We start from the raw sequence: 21,394 nt of genomic DNA, 5'->3' as shown, positions 1-21,394 counted from the left end.
ATGAGTAAATTGTTGCAGGATACTATACCTCAAACATTTTTCGACAAGGTAGCTGAACTCCGTGCGAGGAATATCATCACGCCGAAATGGCCGAATTGTCCGACAGCGTCGACGTTTAAGAATTGCCAAACGCTCTCGACTAAGATCAAAACGTTGACGACGAGTGACATGGTGGTGATTCGGTCTGAGCTTCAAAAAGTGAATGTCTCGATGTTTTTGTCTGAGTTTGTGAAGAACATTTTTCAGCGGAGTTTCAGTGATTTAAATGTTGCGTTGAACTACGCTGAGTTGTGTTGTATATTGAGTGGGTATTATCAGAAGCCGTTTCTCGACATTTTGTGTGCGCAGTTGACTGAGAGTTATAAAGGGAACATTGAGAACTTTTGGTACTTTGTTTTTCTGTGTATCTTGTTCTTAGTCCATTTCCCTTATAATGAGGGAGTCTTTCAAAGCCAATTTAAAGATGGTCTCTTCTTCTATTTGCAGACCAACTCGAAGGAGAAAGTTGACTTAAACACGAACATCCGGTTAGACAATGTTGTGTATCTCATGCAACTCCTAGCGTCCTCATTAACAACTTTAACAGGGAATTTGCCGTCGCCGAATTTGGAGGAGTCGCTGAACAAATTGGATGTTGCGGACGCGGCAGTGAAAGACGCGATAGTGACCGTCACGAAGAGACGGGAAGTTTTCACGGAGGTCTTCAATCACTATTCGAAGACTCGCGCGACGCCATATCTTTCGCTGAAGCGGACGTTTGAGGTGGAGAATTTAGTGAAGACGTTGACGCAATATTTAGGGTTGAGCACGAAGTCGATGTTTGTCGAGAACACCGCGAAGGCGACGAGTGAGCCGCAGGACCACACGCAGTTGTACGACGACCAACAGACGATGGAATTTTACACGTCGACGACGGTGTTTGTCGAAGTGATGAAAGTACCAGCGCCGTTGAAAGCTACGGAGAACTTGAAATTGTCATTTAAGAGACATGTGCAGAGCTTAGTGAAGACGATGAATGAGACGAATGTGTATGACTTTGCGAAGGAGTTCTTGAAATACTTCCGTGGGTTTGTGAAGATCGAAAGTTACATCACTCCATTAGTGCAGAAGATTCGAGGCCAGAGCGAACTCCCATTAATAGCGAAGTACTTATATTTAATAGGACTGAACTTGGGAGAAGTCAATACGTTCTCCGTCACAGTGTTACGGGAATTTGAGAGTACGACGGTGTTTCAGACGAAGAGTATTTTGATTGTGTTACTGTCGGAGTTCTTCAAATTTACGTTGGAGAAGAAATTTGTGTTACGAGCGTTTGACTATTTACTGGGGAAGAAGTCGAATTTGAATATAGCGAAGCGGCTGAAGCTGATCTACACTGCGCTGGACTATTGCTGTCGGCATTATGTGATGTACGTGAATTACACGGAACAAATGAATTTGAAGAAGCAGATGAAAGAGTTAGCGGAGAAGGCGAAGAGGAAGGAGAAGAATGACACGGTTCGGTGGATGAGTCGGATAGAGGGGTATATAACTTCCGAGAACCTTACCAAAGAGGAAATAGTATATACGTCTGACCAAGAAATGTATCTTCGATATATCATAGGAAAGAAAGAGATGAGTGTAGAGGAGAAAATTGTGATGTTGCGGAAGTTTGATTATGAAGATGATGAGACAGTTCCGATGGTAGTGAAGTATTTATTTGAGAGTTTGACGAATGGGGTGTTTACTGATATTAAAGAGGTAGTGCGGATGGTAATAGAAGTGTCGAAGTACCATTTAAAAGTGTTGATATCGTTTGTGGACCAATTAATAGAGGTCACGACGTTTGGGTTTCAAAATTTGAATATTTTGACGAAGGCGCATCGGCTGACATATATTAGTGCAATAGCGGAGTTATATATGAGGAATGGGATACCTGACGAATTGATGTTTAAAATGATCGAGTTAGTGTATCAATTAACAAAGTACTATGAAGAGAATCAAACTATTAGGAAATATGGAGTCTCGCCGTACTCTTCGGGGTTCTTTGGGGTTCGACTTCTGATAGAAATGCTTCGTGTGAGTGTTGAGAAGTTATTTGGGAAGCGTCCCGTAGTAGTAGTGAAAACTGTATTAAACATCCAAGTGTTAATGAATAGGAATCCATATTGCATTGACTTGGAATGCACGTTCAAGCCGATTTTGAAGATGTTGCAGATACCCCGATTTAACACGGCGATTCAAATGAAGCACTTCAATCAACTCAGAAACACAATATTTAAGGGGAAATATAGTCTGGAGCAGATCCGAGCACTCATCGCCACTGCGGAAGAGCGAACGAAGTATGAAGTGGACGAACGCAATGGGAAGAACATCGACTTGTTAAAAGAGAAAGAAGAGGCCCATCGAAAGCGACTCGAAGAGTTACAGAAACTGCGAGAGGAGGAGGAGAAACTAGAAGAGGAGAAGATGGAGCGACTCAAGAGGGAAGTCAACTTGGAGGAGTTCGAGAAGGAAATCGGAGAAGAAATTAATGAGATGGAAACGTTGGTCGAAGGGAAGGTTGTAGCAAAAGAGACAGAAGCAAGTCTCGCTATGGATCCACGAAATCTCAAAATTCAAGAAAGTGACTGCGGGGACATCTTTGTCATGAAAAAGACAGACGGGAGTGTTCTTGTCATTAAACCAGAAGAGAAGAAGAAAGACAATGAACAACCAAAGAAGCAGCCAAAGAAGAAGAAGGAGAAGATCATCATCTAAACGAGCACGTTAATTAAGAAGAGCGGAGATTAAGAGAGGTGAGATAAAAAGAACTCGTTAATTATTTTTGTTAAGTACTAATTACTAATAGTTTGTTAATAGTTAATTACTATTAATTTGTTACTTGGAAATAATTAGAAATAAACAATTAATAATTACTAATAATAAATTAAAAAAGAAACAATACTTATTACTAGTTCCTTACTAATAAATTATTAATAAATTACTAATAAATTACTAATAAAATTCTAATTAATTAATAATTGATTAATAATAAAGAATAATTACGAACAAGGAAAGAACACAATCACGAATTACTCATCGTCATCCCCTTCTGCTTGTTTAATACTTTCATTTACTATATCTCCGACACGTTTAATATATTCTCTTCTATTTCTAATATATAGATCAGCTGCTTCCCCATTAGCCGGAGAATTAGGGTTTGGGTCGTCTAAGAGTAAAAGAATAGAATTTAAGATAGAAATGATATCATAAGTTGGTGTCCATTGATTTGAAAGGATGTCTAAACAAATATTGCCATTGGTATAGACATTGGGATGAAACATTTTACTTGTAAAAACAACTTTGGGAGGCTTGATGGGGTACTCATCAGTAAAGGTCATCGTCAACTTGAATATGCCCCCTTCCCAGATCGAACCTTCTGTCCCAAAGATTAAACAATTCCACTTCATGATGTCATCCTCATTCGGCGCAGCACTGATCTGCTGGTTCTCTTCTTCTAACTGATTTAACTTCTTGAGATCGCCTAACAGACGTTTGCGGGCATAACTCTCGGACTGCATCCAGTTGGGTGATGGTTGTGAGCTTCGAGTTGAGTTGGACTCTGGCTTTTTTTAATAGTTTATTTTACTATTACTCTTTTGTTTTGAGTCTTTTTTTATTAAGGCAATTTGATCTTTTTGGTATAAAAGTGAATCGTTTCATTTGAAATTAAGACTAAAAAGTAATTATTGGTTAAAAGAAGTCGAGGGTGTTAAACACTTTATGGCTTGTCATTTTTTTGCTTATAAAAATTTATCGAAATTTTGAAAATCAATAAAAAATTAAAGGAAATGTAATAGTATTTTTATAATATCAAAATGATATATGTTATGGTTTTGGCGTCAAAAAAAAAGAAAAAGAGTAAAATGGTGGAAAAGAAAAGATTTTGCTTCGGTTTTATTTGAGCACAATACTATAGTTAGTTTATATAGTTTGAAATACTATTACTTTATTTGTTTTTTTGAGAAATACTTCAATGAGGTGGCAAAAAAAAATAAAAATAAAAAGTATCTTTTTCAAGAAAAACCATTTAAATTGGTTTTATTTTAATTTATTAATAGTTATTTTTTCTTTTTTTTAATTAAAGTCATTCAGAAAACCTTTAATATATATAATTTTAAAATACTATAATAATACCATTATTCTATTATCATAATTATAATAATATTATAATAACTTAATAGTAATAAACAATAATACTTCAATAGTTAATTAAATAGTTATCAAAAAGAATGAAGTAAAAGAAGCTATTAGTTGTGTACATGCACATAATACGACTAACAACACCAAGTTTTGTTCATTACTCATCATCAAGGATGCAACAAACCCTCCAAGACATCCTCCAAGTAATTTAGTGCTTTCGAGAAAACCATTATTTCTTCCTAACTTTTGTGGACTTGAAACTTTTTTGAGGAAGACACATGGCATAGAGTAAATAGCAACCATATCAAAAGCCATAACACAAAATATTAACATAATTAGAACTTTTGTAGGTGTTGTTGGAGATTCTCTAAATTGTGAGATGTAAAATAAACCAACAAAAGACCACGAATTCATTGCACAGATTATTGTGCTTAGAGTCAAGAATTGTCCCTTTCGGTGTTTTACTATATTTGGAATCAAAAGTGAAGTGATTCCTTGAACTATAGAATAGACACTGAAACTGTACATTCCAAATTGCATTCCTTCCTTCTTGTTAAACATCTTTGTATTTTTATTATGTCGCCATATTTTTAAAAAAGTTCAATTCATGTTATCTGATTGATGTTAAAAAGACTGAAATTATAAAACATACCTGAACGATATTTCTATTTAAAAACTGTTCAACAAAAACAAACATAAAACAGTTTATTCTGCTCAGGAGTCCCATCCGTCTTCCCTTTCCAAAACACAGTGGAAAAGAAAATAAGTAGATTAGCACTCATGGGTTCAGAGGCTAGATATTCTATAAATACATACAAATACAAGTAAAACATGTGGTCACTCTTTTCCCTTTGAATTGCATTTTCTTCAGGTCTGTCTTTTTTATTAAAATATTTATAAATAGCTTTTACGTTGTTATTTATTTTCTGTGATAAAGATACTTCATTTACACTGTCAATCGTAACAACTTCTTGAGTTGATAAAACTGTGATTAAAGTTGTAACACATAATATGGCACAAGTTGAATAAAACATAATTTTATAGAATTTTTCTGAAGTTGTACAAACTGCACTTGTAATGAAAAATAAAAAGAAAGCAGTCATGTTAAGAGCATTTGTTATGAAATTGTGTAATATATGATCCTTCATTGGAGTGACTTCATTTAAAAGTGCCCGTCCAGGTACAACTAGAAGTGCATCTCCAATATGTTCAATTACACTACCTATTGAACAAATCACAATATTACACGTATTTGTATTGTCGTTTAAAGACTCTTTTTGAGGAGGAAACATAAGGGAAGTGATTTTTTTTGTTTCCATTATTATTACAATACCAGAGATTGAAAAGAAAAGTCCAAGTAATAAAAAGAACCTCCGTTTATACTTCTTAAGGATAAAATTGTCACTTAAGTATCCCACTAAGGGTTGTACGAAAAAACAAATGATAGGGATGATCATTACAAAGATCAAGTTACTCAAAGACAGTGATAAATTGAATTCACTGACTACATATGGAAGTAACAAACTTTCAATTGAACATTCTATTTTTGAAAAAAGTGTTATCTATATAATTGATTATTTTAATCAAAAATAAATAATTAAACAAATCCAATTCTATAAACAAATATTATTGAAATTTTTAAGTTGAATATGTAATTTAATTTTTTGACTCTTCTGATGATGACAAACCCATGAAACTGACTCCAAAAAGACAATTTGAAGCACAAAACATTCGGAACACCTTTTTAATGTATTCGAAATTGGTGATCTTCTCTTCTTCCAAGTTTGAATCCATCTTATATTATTATTATGTTGTTCCAGTTTGTTTTTTACTCAAAAAGGGTGTTCTGTATTTTGGTGCTATCATTATAAAAAATAACATACTTACATTGTTATTGTTTTATAATTATTTTAATACCCAAAAGTTAAGAAGTTAAAACATCGTCTCTCTTCTTTAAGTTTTCTTCTTATTTTGTTTCATGCAAGAAGATTTGCTTTCTTATCGAAAACAATTGAATGAAACAAATCAAATAAAACAAAGGGGTCATCTGTCTCTTTACTGTTTATCCCTATCATTTTCCTATCACTCAAACAACATTCCAAATAACACAATTAAAATAAGTAAGAAGCTCCCTGTTGAACTAACAAATACAACACTTCAATTAAGTTTTTCTCAATTCTCACACTCCATCAACTGTGATTGTATTGACACAACTCTTTTACTTCTCTTCGTCAATGTTGTTGGCCCTTCGTCCACATCTCTTCTTCGTGGTTTTTCCAAGTCTTCATTTTGTCTTGTCAGGATGTGTCTTGTGTCGTTCTCAACATCATTACAATATTCTTCAATGACACTACACTTCACCGGTGATTTAGTGCACGTCGGTACGAAGTGACTGAATGCGTTTGTTGTGTTGGGTAACGCGCGCAAATACTCCATTTTCAAAAAGAGTGACCAAACCCTAATTTAACCCTAACTATTTGAATTGAAAACCTCAAAAAAAATGCACAAAAAATTACAAAAAAGTTGACTTTTTCTTTTTCTCTTCTTTTTTCGGCTTTTTTTCGGTGTTGATTTTTTTCTCTCGAATTTTGAGAAAGTTAATTTTCTCGACATTTTTCTCTGATTTTTCGAGATGTTCGATTTTTTCCTGCCGGACCTTTTGAATGATGTCGTCGATGTTGACGTCTGCCTCGTCGCGTTTCATTTGCTTGAGGACTTCGAGTTGTTCGACGTTTCTGAGTTGTCGCAAGGTGTCGGCGCTTTGGTTTTCGAGTTTTTTGATGACGTCGTCTTTTTCTTCTTCTTCTCGTTTGACCTTATTTGTTTCGATTTCCTTCATCTCGTCTTTTCTGACGTCGACGCCTCTTGAACAATTCAACTCGACGGCGTAGTCTGCGTTCTTCGGGTCTGTTTTAATAGTGAAGACGTTCTTACAATTTGTGCATTTGAAGTAAAATCGGAAGACTTTAACACCGCAATAGTCTTCGCCTTCTACCGTTTCTTTCTTCGAGTTAAATTTCTTCCCTTTGTACATATACTCCCCACACGCATTACACCGCACACTCATCGGAAGCATCATTCGAACATCCAATTTCTTCGGCCCAAGACCTTTGTGTAAACGTCGCTGTTTATCAACAAACTTCTCTAATTCTTCAGGATCAAAATCAGGCGAATAATACTTCGACTGCCCTTTACGTGTACTCATCCTTCAATTTCAAAGTTCGTTTGATACCATTTACTCGCTTCTTCCAAATTTAATACTACATTTTTAACTAATTTCGACCAAAACAACTTGTTTGGGTTCAATAGTATAAAATATTGTTCAAATATATTAAAAATATAATTAAAAACTAATGTTTGTTACTTTTATTTATTAAGTGTTATAATAATTATTATTACTTAACTATAATAATTTGTTTTACTATTGTTATTAGTTTTAAAACTATTTTCTAAAACTATTTGAAACATCTTGCAAATTACTTGAAGTAATTTACTTCTTTCTTTGTTTGGTAATTATAATTTATAGTTCATTATAAGTAATGTTACTAGTAAAATAGTATCCTTTTGAATTGGTTTTAATTAGTTAATTGTAGTATTATTTATTATAATTAAATCATATTAACAGAGTACCGAAGGTACATTTCCACTTACAACAGAATAACGGCAAACAATTTACACTTCTGTCTATTTTTACACACAAATAATCTCCGATAAAACCGTAACAGGGAATTAAATGGCTTTCTTACTGATTTGAACACACAGACTCACAAGAATGCCTCAGGCAAAGGGATATTAGGAGGAACAGCTCTGTTAGGATCTGAAGAAGCTGAGAACGTGATCATTTTTTTCTCGTCTGGTTTTATGACGAAAATAGCCGCGTCATTAGAGCACCTATAACAGTAGTTAGGAGCGGACCAAATAGTTGCCAACTTCTTATCGAATTGGTATTTATACCCTTCAGTGACCAATTGGTGAGCTCTACAGATCATGTCGATATTATTTGCGTGGTTAAACTTGACGACATTTTGTTCGCCAAAGACATGTCCAGCGCCACGAGGAGATGGTTTCCAGTCGTTAGTAGTTGGATCGGGGTCTGACCATAATAAATCGCACATAGCACCTTCATGTGGGATTTCTTGTCTTCTTTCCATCTTTGTGATGTCATCAAAGTTATTAACAAAAGGAGAAATCCCTCCATGGATACAAAAGATCTTTTGATCTATAATAGCAGCTAACCCTAAGTAATCAAACGCTTCCGTACAGTACTTCCAGACATTAAACGACTTGTACTTGCGAATCGACTCATCATAGAACCCATACACTTGTGTGATCTGGCGACTCTCATGGTTCCCTCGTAACATAATGATCCGTTCAGGAAATTTAACTTTCAATGAAAGTAATAACAAGACTGTTTCTAAACAATAATACCCACGATCAACATAATCCCCCATAAATATATATTTCGTGTCCGGACAATTCCCTCCGGTCTCAAATAACTTCTTTAAGTCGTGCCATTGTCCATGAACTACTTAATTACTATTTGTTTGGTTTATTATAGTTTATTATAAATAATTATAGTTTATTACTATTTGATATAGTTTATTATAGTTTCATAAATAGTTTGAACCAGGTGATTCAATTATATAATAATTTTATAGTTAAAGTATGGTTGAAAAAGGTCGATGAAAACAAACCGTCACCACATAACGTTATGGGACTACTTAATTTCTGTATGTTGGGCTCTTTGTCTAATATTTCAATCACTTTTTCACATAAGTCCTTCACCTCCGCTTCAGTAATCAATTGCCCTGCAAAAAGAGTCTCAAGGTAATGGTCTACTTCAGACATATCTGATATTTCAAATTTCATTTTTTTATTTTTTTCTGAGAAATTTTGAAATTCAGTGGAAAGGATTTTTGGGAACGAAATGGTTCTAATGATGGAGGGGTGTCTTTTAAAAATAAAGTTTATAGATAAATATATAATTTAATAGATTTTATCAGAATTTACAGTTGAATTTTGTTTATTTTGTGAAAAAAGATATCACCAAAAAATATTAACTTTTTGTTTTTGAATTATTGGAATATTTTATCTTGAATTCAAAAAACACTTTGTTATTAAATTTAAAGATTCGACATTTGTTCTCCAAAAAAAAGGGTTTTTTCTAAATAATAAATATTTTATAGTTCTTCATGATTATTTTTTTTAACAAAGAATTTTGTTGGCTTTTTCACTTCTACACATGGGATTACTTCAACAATGTACTTGAAATATCTATTTATAAATAATAATTAACATTAATATTAATATAATTTATTTTTAGTTTATTTTTTTTTCAAATAATGAATAAAAACAAGTAATTAATAGTTTTTTATTGTTTTGGAATAGTTTAAAAAAATATCAAAAAGAATGATTAAGCTATAGTTTTTATATAATAAATGTATAGTTTTGAAATTGTTTATTTTGAACAAGGATAAACAACAGTTGAAATAAAGATTGAGTAAAATGTGACCGGAATAAGATGAAGAGGGAAAGACACTTCTGATTCGGAAAAATAGGTCGAAAAGTTGCAGAACATTTTTTGTTGTCAATTTTTAGAACATAGACATTTGTGTTGTTTTGAATAATACATAAGTCCCAGTTTTGGGTATGGACAAACATGCGTTCAAATAAAAATGTAAAATTTGGCTCTTTGAATAAATATTTATAATTAGCTAAATATGAGAAGTCATAATAATTGTTATGATTTAATCACGTTTAAAGTTAATATAATTCCTACTTTGAATTACAAATATAAGACAAAATGAATGATTATAAAAAATATGGTTTATACAACATTTAAAACAAATCAGATAAACTTAAATTATATATTAAAGGGATTCATGAGGATTGTTAATTTTTCTGAGGATGGTAAATATCTTAAACATAATTTCTTTCAATTTGGATTTTTTTGCCTAAGATAAATAAGGTATATTTTGAAACACATGATTTTCTTTAAAAATGCTATTTATGGATTTTTTGAAAGATGATTCTTTCAGTTGATTTTTACAAAAAAATAATCTATTTCTATTTTCTGATTTACCACAAGGCTAACTTTGGTTTATATGAAAACATTTGACAGACATTTAAATTATCGAAAAAGTCAATTTTTTAATCAAAATCACAAAACAAATTAATCGAACAATTTTTAATCTTTTTTTACAAAAATAATTTATTATAAATCAATTCATGATATTTCAAACAATAAAAATTGATAGCAAATAACGTACTAATAACGTATACTTTATGCGATGACAATTTATGTATTTGCGCAAATTCAAAACGAGAGGTTTTGGATATCGATAAAAGAACGATTGATAAATAAACAAATTTTTAAAATAAAATCATTTTTGTTTTAAACGGTTTTATTTATATTTCAAAACATATATACACAAGAAATATATGTTTATATTATTTTTTATATAATATCAATTCTCAATAGAAATGTGTTCAATTTATTAATCAATTTTATTTATTATTTGGCATTTTTGTTGTGTTTTGACGATTTTTGATATAATCAATTATCAAAACCCACTTTATAAAAATTCTTTGATAATTTTATTTATAGATTTTTAAATCAATAGTGGCAATGCTATACATATCTCTGAGGATGGTAAGTCGTGTAACAAACAGACATTATCAACACAGACTTAAACATCTAAAAAGTGAAATGACGTGTTCCCATATTCAAAAATAGTAACTTACTCAATATACATTTCATACAGACGTAAAAGTGTAAACTTTCTATTTCTGTCATCCTCAGAAAATAATTGCCATCCTTAGAACTGTAAATTTGTTTAAAACACAAGTTAATATCAATAATGAAACATTCTTTTTAAAATATACACAACATGATTAACTTTGTTATTATAATATATTTGAACAATTGCATAAATTACAAAATTATTAATAAATTTGTTATTTTAAAATTACATTTTTAGAAAAACAGTGTTTTCGACTTTTTCAATTTTCATTTTGATAAAAAAAACAATTATCAATTTAAATGTAAATTTCAATCGTTTTGTTATTAAAACGGATTTGTAAATAATATCAATAAGTTTATAATTATAATATGAACAAGTTTAATTCACAATTTGTTATTTCCCGTCTCAAATTCGAGAGATATAATTATTGTTTTTGTTTACTGATTATTGTGGCGATTTTTTGATTGTATTTATTTTTTGGCATTTATGACTAATTATTACCATAATTTAAAATTTGAACTTTGACTCGAAATATTAAGTGTAAATTATAACTTGAGTTATGAGAGTGGGCCTTATGGGGAACTGAACCTTATGGATTTGTTTTTTGTATCCTCAGAAAAATATTTTTTAATAAGGATAGCTTTGATCCTGAGGATACACCTTATCCTCAAAAAACCCTTAAATGTGAAATTTAAATTATTTATCGTTTTTTTTTATTTAAAAATATATAATTCTAATTAATGTTAAATGTTTATGATTATAATATAATAAATTTAAGTTTATTTTTTAGTAAAAAATGTGTTAAAAATTTAATAATAAAGTTAAATGAAAACATAAATAATTCAAAAACAAATAATAATTTAAACGACAATTAATTTCCCGAAATTGTGGACGTTGTTTTTATATTACAAACTTTTTAAGCACAAAATGCTTTATATAAATAGTTTTCAGTCTTATATAAATAAAAAGTTTAAAAAGCCACACTATGGTGTTATTACAATCATATTTCTGGTACTGGAAGGGTTAAAAGATTTGGCTTATACAACATTTAAAACAAATCAACGTAAAATTATATATTTAATAACTAAAAGAAACAAAAATAATATGAAAAAGATGTAGCAAAAAACAATTTATAAAATGCTTTGATAATTGTTCAGTTTTACAAACAAAGCGACAAAGACAAGACTGAATGGTTTAAAAATATTGCCGATCACAGATAAAAGTATTTGAAGAACAAAAAGATATGGTTAAATAACAATACTAAAGTTAACAAACACAACAAGTATTATTTTGATAGATGGAAGACAATATTAAAGTACTCAAAACAAAAGTAAAATATTGTCGATGTTGCTAAAAACAAATAATATGATGTTCATTTTATCTTAGACAAAGCAAATAACAATGGAATAAAATAACAATATTTCAATAAATTCAGTTGAATAAAAGATTATCATCAAAATGAATACAATAAATAAGATAGGAGAGCATGTAAGAATTAAAATAAATAGAAAATATTTATTTTTAAAAAACAAAAATAAACAACTTTTAAATCAATTAATTAATACCTTAATCTATTAACAACAAAAATATTATGTAAAGAGCACCAGAAAACTGTCGTACATCAGAAAATAGTCGTACACATTGTTTTAAGGTATTTTTCTGTACAAAGTCGGGTTTTTATTTTTTCAAAACCTAATTTTTTTTCCTGATTGTTCAGTCAAATTTTATATGTGAAAAAATATACCTGATTTTTTGGTTTGTTTGATACTAAAAACACAAGTGTACGACAATTTTCTGTTGGTCTTTATTTGTCAATTTTATTTGAAAGTAAACATTATGTAAAAATAACTTGTATATTTTAAAAATAAAAATACATTCCTGATATTAACTTTATTGTGTCAAATATTTGCAACAAATTATGTAAATACAGACTGTATAAAAATAAAAAGTGTTGTTTTTTGTTTAATGTTCTATTTTTTAACAATTAAATTATTTATCCTGTGATTGTAAGAATTGGTTTGTGATAAAGGTGTAACTCAACGATTTGTTCAATGAGAAGGTTGGAATAATTAGAACACGATATTTTTTTGTGTTTATTGATAGACAATTTTATTTTTATTTCGTTGACTTTTCAAATAACAGTTTCTTTTGGATTTAAAAAACATAAAATAATATCATTTTAATAAAAAATTAATAAATAACAAAAAGTATTTAAAAATAATAAAATGATTTGTGAATATATTAAAATCCACAAAAATATACCACCAAATTAAAATTGTAATATCATCAATAATAGAGAACATTTTTAAAACAACAAAAGGTTTTTTAAAAACACTTTTTATTTGAAACTAAAAATACAACTATATTTTTAAATTTGAGTAAAAATACAATAAAAATTGCTATTTATAAAATAAAAATTGCCGAATAACAATCATAAAAAGAGACACAATTGTATTGTTTTTAACTTTTTTAATCAAGGAACATACTGCATAATTCTCATAACGCATTGTTGGGTTCAAACTTAAAAAAACAATTTAAACAAGTCATAAGCATTGAATATAATATAAAACCACAAAACAATTCAAAACATGGCATATAAAGATCAAAATGCTTGTATTTTAACATGTTATTATCGTATGTCATGCCATTCTTCGATAAATAATACGATAATTAAAAATAGAATATAAAATACATGATATATAAACAATAATTTGATTATCTAACACATCAATTAATGTTAAACGATGACACTCAAAGTGAATCACAAAGTTATTTATTGTAAAATCTGTATACATATATATACGACCAAATGGAATTATTAACAAACACAAGCTTTAATCCAAAATGCTTGTGAATGATTTCCATATAAATAATTATGGAAACGATGGCAATTTATTAAATGAACAAATTGTACAACAAACATTGACTATAGTACTGACATACAAATAACAGACATGACAAAAACATATTTATTTATTTTTATGAATAATACAATTAGTGTGTTGATTGCACAATTACATTAAAGCAATGACAAAATAAATAGTTAATACACAACACACATTCGAAGGCGCCACCAAGTAAAGAGTAATAGTATTTACATCAAAACACTCTCTTCATTATATCATTATGTCAAGTCATATAAGCGCCTTCCCATTTGGTCATTCAAGCCATGTTTTAACATTACAAACAGGTTGTTTCTTCTTGATATACATCAAAAATATTAACCATGTAGAATATAAGCACCAAACGATATGCCGGCTTTTGACGAGTCGGCAAATCATGTAAATGCAAATTTACATTATTTGTAATTCAAATCCACAACAAACACAATTTCCACCATTATGACTCTTTATACGCAACAGATTCTATACTCGTTCCCAGATCCATATACATGGTAATCATGACAAATATTCAAACTATGCATCGCTTAAAAATGAACAATCATCACAATATATATCAACATAAATGTTTTGATATAGAATATAAGCATATTAGTATCAACGCATATTGCAATTGTGACTCTTTTATTGCAAAAGAGTGCCTCTATGTTGTTAAAAACAGACCAAACATAAAATGACCAAACATCGAAATAAATCAATTATTGGTGCTTAATTCGCATGATATACAACTTTAAACAACAGAATTCACAGAGGTCTGAACGCTCAAATGGTGAATAAGATCCAGAGCAATTCAAAAAGATTACAAAACATAAAATGAAAAATACGAAGAAGAAAGTGTTGTTTGATTATTATTGATTGATTGCCTTGTTATTTTATTGTGCTTAATTAATGATTGTTAAAATAATTCAATAATCAAGTTTTTGAAGATAATATTTTTCAATAAAAAAGTAAATTATAAATTTGTGATTGTTTATTAGTTGACAGTAATCGCTTTGCTTGTTCTTGTGATGTGTAAAGTTGTATGAAAACTTTTGTGTTGTCTTTTGTGTTAAAATTTGAATTGTTTTTATGTGGTTGGTTGTTTTTAACAATTTTATTATTGTTGTGTTGTTGTTTCTTTTTCTTTGAACTATTATAATAAATAAACAAAACAACAAATGTTCGTCAATATTTTTTGTACAATAATAAGTTTAATCATTGGATTAGAATGATAAAATATAACTAACTTAATTTCTTATATCGAAATTATCAATTTGGAAATATTTAGCATCAACATAATTTCAAAACAGAATGTCTTAAATGTCTGTTGTTAAATTTTATAGTGTAATAAATTAAATAATGCATTTACATTGATTACTGTGATTTAAAAAACTATGGAAATAAATAACTACAAATAATAAACCTTCATAAAATATTTTGATATTTTTAAAAAGATATAAGGTATGTTTTGATATTATATATTTATTTTTGTGAATATACGGTCTAAGTTTACAAAGCAAGGAAACAATAATTGAAAAATAATATCAATATAAAATATCATTTTATTTTTGAATCAAGAAATTCTCCTATGTTCAACACAACTCAAATGTAACCAAAATTTAAAAATAAGTTATATTGTTTTCAAAACGGGTGTTGAATTTTTTTGAAAATTTTTTTGAAAAGGTCTCATCTTCAAAGGATCCAAATTTTCTTCCATCCCTTTTCAGGACTTTAATATAATTAAAAAACTCATGAGGACTGCTTTGACGAAGCATGAAGTCGATATCCTCTTCATTCTCAAATACTATTTTGAATATGTATGAGTCTGACTTCTTCTCACATATTTTAAAAGAAGCCAGTGGTCCAAATTTAATTGCATAATTATAAATGTGGATGGGATCGTTGACTCCAAAAAACTCTGCCCACAATTTCCCCTTGTTCATTTGATCTTCTAAGTTCTTACAGTGTGTTGACTTCAAGACTTGATGTCAATTTCATGTTAAGGAAATAAATGTATTTCTTTAATTGTATTACAATTTACTTTGTTGAAAACACTTTGACGTTTCATTTTATTCTTTTTCAAATTATTTAAACTAAAAAAATCAAAAAATAAATTACAAATTAAACTATTTTAAAATACAATTAAATATTATTTCATATACTATAATTTTACTATATTATTTTATTATGATATAATATATTTTTTATTATATAATTGTAGCATAAATTACAATAAAAATATATTTTTTTATTTTTTGGTCAAAAAAATCTTTGAATTATATTATTAATAATATTTATTATAATATTTAAATATGTTAACTATCAATAATATAATTCTATTTAGAGTATGATTCTGACAAATTATTATAAAAAAAATAAATAATAAATTATTAATTAAATTTGAACCATGATTTTATTAGATTAAGTAATTTAAAATGATAGTAAATTAATATCATTAATATAATAAATTCATTTATAATAAATGTATAATAATTTTTAGTATTCAATTATGGTTATGATAATAATCAAGTTAATTATTATAAAACTATTAATAATCATATATGGCTTTTAAAAAAAATTTAGAAAAAATAATTATAAAATAACTATTAAATAACTATACTACTATAAAAACTTTAAAAAAATACAACACCCCTATGAAGCGTCCTTACATGGGGATGTATGCGGACAGCATACAGGACCTGGCGTCGAGGGAACAATTCATCACAAGTAACAAGGTGGTGGTGACGAGTATTTTATCTTATTTCCAAAAGAAATTATTTGAGCGTGAAATACAAATTGTTTTAAATGACAACTACTTACAGTTTGAGAAAGAGGAGGTTCTGTTTTCGAAGATTGAGCGGTTTGTTGTTGAGGAATTCCATGTATCTCGAGAGCTTGTAAAGGTCTTTCAATTTCACTTTTTCTCTTCGGAAGACATCTGCTTTTTCACTTTCGACAAATGCGCCAGCGAACAGCTCGTCAACTTTTTCAGAGAACACAGAGTCAAGAAGACGATGCGGCAGAAAACTGATGTTATACCAGAAGAATTGCAAAGTGCTTTGATCACGATGAATTCGAAGATCAAAGACAAAACCAAGAGTGGGACGTTTGTCTCCCTGTTTTCCCAGGCTTCATCAATGCAAACCGTTCCGCGTTGTGATGAAATGAAAGGAAATCAACAACGTGAGATTGAAAATGATGGAACGAAAAGTGTGTTAGGAACAACACCGCAACTCAACGCCTTATTGGAGATTGAAAGTGGCAAAACGACGCAACAAATAAAGCCGCAAAATTTAGAAAATATCGAGAAGAAAAACTCTCTTACGAACAAAGCGTTGGAGGTTAGAGTTCCAGAACCGGTACTCACTCTTGTGCAGGATAGAAATTCAAACACCACAATCAATATTTCGACACCAAAAAGAAGCGATGTTATCGACGTCGATGACACACAACACATTGTTACCAAAAAGAGACCAGCCCATAACACGCGCTTGCAGACCAAAATTGCAAAGATGGAAGAAGAGCTGAGTGTTGAGATGTTCTGTTACAAAGGGGTGCCTATCACTGTCAACGATTTTCAACGAGTTAAAGACGAAATGTTGAACGATGCTGTTGTCAATTTTTATATTGAGTTTCTGAAGGACCAAATCAGAGATGATTCAATCGAGATATGGAACACGTATTTCTTTGAAAAATTAGAACAAGAGCAAAACCAGGCCGGGCTTGACAAATGGGTGAAGACGGACTGGAAAACAAAAAGGTTTGTGATTCTACCAAAACATATTAATAATGGGCAAGAAAGTGGGCACTGGAACTTGTATGTTGTGTGTTGCTCGGGTCTTGTCGAAGGCGGAAGCGACGAGTTTCAGGAGTCGCCATGCATCTTGACGTTGGATAGTATCAGCAATGTTTTGTGTGGTGATTCCACACAACTGTTACGGAAATTTGTCAAACGTAGGTTTGCTGTCGACCAACCTAAAGTGAGTATCAAAACACGTAAAGTCAAAGTGCCTCAACAAAAAAACGGTATTGACTGTGGTGTATTTATGTTGTACTTTTTGGACACGATTGCGCGAAAGAAACCATCATCGATAAAACAATGCGATGCTCTCTTCTCTTTCGAAAAAGCAATTGGGTTCAGAAAGGTTATCGAAGACGCAATGATTACTGTGCAGTCTCTTTTACTCGACTAGTATCGTTGTGTTTCTTGAAACACAATGACGCTTTTCGTAGTGTTGAATGTGAAATAACAAATTGTATTTTTGTTATTTTAGAATGCCAAATCATATGTAAACTATATTATTTTATAATATAAATTATAGATTTTTTTATAATAGCAATTGTGTTATTATTATTTTACAATCAGCAATTAAAATAGATAAACTTCATTCCTGTTTATAATTTCTTGGCAAGTTAATGATTATTTAGATTCTATTCTATGATTTTAATTAGTATAAGTTATAATATATATTTAATTAAAATAGTTATTTTTTATAATGATGATTTTTAACTTGATGGTGCAATTACCATCAATTAGTAATATTTTTAAAAATTTTGTCTTATTTTCCATTAGAAAATGACAAAAAAAATAAATTGTTTATTTTATTATCGTTATCAGCATTTAATGCTCGATATAATAATTAAAAAATAGAAAAGACTATAAATAGATTATTTATAAATTGTTTTACCTGTTTATTATTGTTTTTTATTAATTATGATATTATGAAAACTGTATCAATAATAATTCTATTTTTATTGTTTTAAATTGATAAAAAAACTAAAAATAAGAAAATCATATTTAAACTATAAATATTAATAATTTATAATAAAATAATTATTAATCAATAGTTTTTCTATTTTCAAATTACCTTTCCACGAATTGATGAAACGAGTCAATAAAATCCCTATATCTATTTCAGTGTATTTTAAATCAGAACAACACAAAGAACTGCTCGATTAAATTATTAATGAATTATTACTTTACTATATGAAATACTATAAAACATCATTTAACGACGAAAAAGGAACCCAAACGGGCTAAAATAATACCTCTTGCCTCTTTGGGCACATTTGAAAACTATAATTAAACTTAATAACAACTTATTTGAATAATAAAAACATTTGAATCAATTCACAGACAGCCCCATTTAACCCCCAACAAACTCGAAATCATTTGAAATAGAATGTTGCTACTTCACCTTTTCTTTGTGTTTTTGAGTAGTACCTTAGCAGTTGAATGCCCAGTAGAGTGCGGAGGAATTTGCAAGGACGTCAATCTTCCAGGCGTATGTTCTTGTGAAGGCATCCGTTCGTATTATGATGCCACTCTTGGAAAGTGCACGTCTTGTGCGCTTAATTTATTTGCATCCCAAGAGACTGAAACTCATTGTTTGACTTTAGAACAATGTCAAGCCAATGGGTACGCTTATACCCAGACAGAGAAATGTTATACGACATGTCAAGGGAATCTTCTTTCTACAGAGGATAAATACTGTGTTAATGATACTTGCCCACAAGGGCAGTATCAGTTCCAACATACATGTGTTGATACGTGTCCTACAGAGACTTACATCTATGATTTTAAGTGTCTTGAGTCTGATTGTACTATCAACTCATTACTTTTAGTTGAAAATACACGGACATGTGTAGAAGCCTGCACTGGGGATTATTATTTGAATGGAAATTCGTGTATACAGCATTGCCCTAAATCAACACATGTGGATGAGCACAAGTGTGTCGATTCGTGTGGAGAAGACGACAAGAGTTCAGTGGATGGGTCGTTGTGTTACAACACGTGTATAGTCTATACCATTGAAGACCCATTGTATTCTAAGTATTGTATAGATAACTGCTTTGAAGCCAATCAAGGCGGATACATTTACACCGATGAGATTAATAAACACTGCGTTTCTGAATGCCCTGCATATATTAAGTATTTGGATACAACTACTAACAAATGCGTTGCGTCGTGTGACTCCACTTTATTCGTCTCTGAAGACGACACACAGTGCTTAGAAACATGTCCCAATTACTTCGAAGGACAAAGATGTATACCAACTTGTGACAAATTGAGTAATGGAAAGGAGTGCATTGAAAGATGTCCTGAAGGAAAGAAGACAAATTTGGCAGAGAACACTTGTGTGGATGACTGTGGAGAATTGGTGGAATACAATAACACGTGCTACACAGATGGCTGCCCTGAAAACTACTTCAACTGTGAGTCAATGTGTGTTGGGAGCTGTCATGACCTTTGCGAAGGTGCACAACTGCCTTATTTGATTGACAAGAAATGTTACTCGGAATGTCCGCAAGATACCTTTTTGAGCTTGAATGGATTGAGTTGTGTAGATGCATGTGAAGAAAATGAATTCAGTGATTTTGCCAACAAGAAATGTGTAGGAGAGTGCGACACTACTCTTTACATCTTAAACACTTTTGATGCGAAGGAGTGCTATGCCGCTCAATGTAAAGTGGAACAATACACTGTTGTAGAGACTAAACAATGCTTAATTGGTGGCTGCCAAGATTTTTATAGTGATGTAGATACAGAGAGTAAGATGTGTCACACTACATGTGACACTAAGACGGACTTAATCAATAAACAATGTGTAACAGAGTGTCCTATTACTCTCGTTGAAGTCACTGTAGACGGCAAAGTCTATTGCAACAACACATGTCCCGGTCAACTTAAAAATGTTGCAGAACCTAATGTTAGACCAACTTGTGTAGATCAATGTCCCGAGTTAACAATTCAATTGGACGATATGTGTATTAAGAGTTGTGAAAGACCTAATTACCAAGTCATTTCGACGAATCAATGTGTGAGTAAATGCCCATATACACACTATGAATTTTCATATAACTATAGCTGTCTCTTGGATTGCACAGGGACAGAAATGCAATACAAATTTGATAATGGTACATATAAGAAGTGCTATACTTCATGTCCCAATGGGAATTATACATTTGAGAGTGGATTGACTTGCTATCCAAATGGGTGTCGCGAGGACTTATTTACATATGGGATGAAGTGTTATGAAGACTGCACTGCTATAGAGAAATACAATGATATGAAAACAAAGACATGTATAACTCGTACTAGCTGCAAGAAGTACTTCTATGAGACGAACTCAAGCTGTTTGACGAGTTGTGGCGATTTGAAGAGAGATAAAGATCAACTTCAGTGTTATGACGAGTGCACTGGCACCTTATTTGCTCATGAAGATGACTTGATATGTTATAGTATATGTCCTAATAATATGAAGAAAGACTATGTCACTAATTATTGTGTTAATACGTGTGACAAGAACACGACTTATTACTATGAAAATGACGAGTCGTGCAAAGAAAAGTGCGATAAAGGACTTTACACTGATGACATCAATAAAAAGTGTTATAAGGAGCAATGCCCATCGAACTTGTTCTTCACTAATACAGCAGACTTCACTTGCGATGTGACTTGCCCTTCAAATTATTACGTCGACGGTCTTAGAAAGTTCTGCTATAATACGTCGTGCCCTGAGAACTATTTGTCGTACAACACGTACCAATGCTATGAAAAGAATTGCCCACCAAATACAATGAAACTTGATTTGATATGTTACGACA

At 30.6% G+C, this 21,394-nt stretch overlaps 6 protein-coding genes across 6 annotated transcripts; 3 read left to right on the top strand and 3 right to left on the bottom strand.

Annotated features, from left to right (window-relative positions):
- Window positions 1-2,739, top strand: EIN_341800 (hypothetical protein; the record flags this gene model as incomplete). The annotated part of the gene is made up of 1 exon (XM_004261495.1): window positions 1-2,739. One exon carries the CDS (start codon window positions 1-3, stop codon window positions 2,737-2,739), a length of 2,739 nt encoding a protein of 912 aa, XP_004261543.1.
- Window positions 2,740-3,053: 314 nt separating this feature from the next.
- EIN_341790 (ubiquitin-conjugating enzyme E2 A, putative) lies at window positions 3,054-3,542 on the bottom strand (the record flags this gene model as incomplete). The annotated part of the gene is made up of 1 exon (XM_004261494.1): window positions 3,054-3,542. One exon carries the CDS (start codon window positions 3,540-3,542, stop codon window positions 3,054-3,056), a length of 489 nt encoding a protein of 162 aa, XP_004261542.1.
- A 3,134-nt stretch (window positions 3,543-6,676) lies between these two features.
- EIN_341780 (coiled-coil domain containing protein, putative) lies at window positions 6,677-7,369 on the bottom strand (the record flags this gene model as incomplete). Its single annotated transcript, XM_004261493.1, has 1 exon — window positions 6,677-7,369. The coding sequence occupies one exon, from the start codon at window positions 7,367-7,369 to the stop codon at window positions 6,677-6,679; it is 693 nt and encodes a 230-aa protein (XP_004261541.1).
- Window positions 7,370-7,928: 559 nt separating this feature from the next.
- On the bottom strand, window positions 7,929-9,033 carry EIN_341770 (serine/threonine protein phosphatase 4 catalytic subunit, putative; the record flags this gene model as incomplete). Its single annotated transcript, XM_004261492.1, has 2 exons — window positions 7,929-8,689; window positions 8,859-9,033. 2 exons carry the CDS (start codon window positions 9,031-9,033, stop codon window positions 7,929-7,931), a joined length of 936 nt encoding a protein of 311 aa, XP_004261540.1.
- A 7,407-nt stretch (window positions 9,034-16,440) lies between these two features.
- On the top strand, window positions 16,441-17,979 carry EIN_341760 (sentrin/sumo-specific protease, putative; the record flags this gene model as incomplete). The annotated part of the gene is made up of 1 exon (XM_004261491.1): window positions 16,441-17,979. One exon carries the CDS (start codon window positions 16,441-16,443, stop codon window positions 17,977-17,979), a length of 1,539 nt encoding a protein of 512 aa, XP_004261539.1.
- A 990-nt stretch (window positions 17,980-18,969) lies between these two features.
- EIN_341750 (hypothetical protein) lies at window positions 18,970-21,385 on the top strand (the record flags this gene model as incomplete). Its single annotated transcript, XM_004261490.1, has 1 exon — window positions 18,970-21,385. A coding segment is annotated over one exon (2,416 nt), but the record flags the coding sequence as incomplete, so codon positions are not given.
- Window positions 21,386-21,394: the final 9 nt, after the last annotated feature.

The sequence above is a fragment of the Entamoeba invadens genome (assembly GCF_000330505.1).
Source record: "Entamoeba invadens IP1 unplaced genomic scaffold scaff_1105074726325, whole genome shotgun sequence".
Classification (NCBI taxonomy): Eukaryota; Evosea; order Mastigamoebida; family Endamoebidae; genus Entamoeba; species Entamoeba invadens.
The sequence above is the reverse complement of the archived record's forward strand: the minus strand, read 5'-3'. Positions and strand labels throughout refer to the sequence as shown.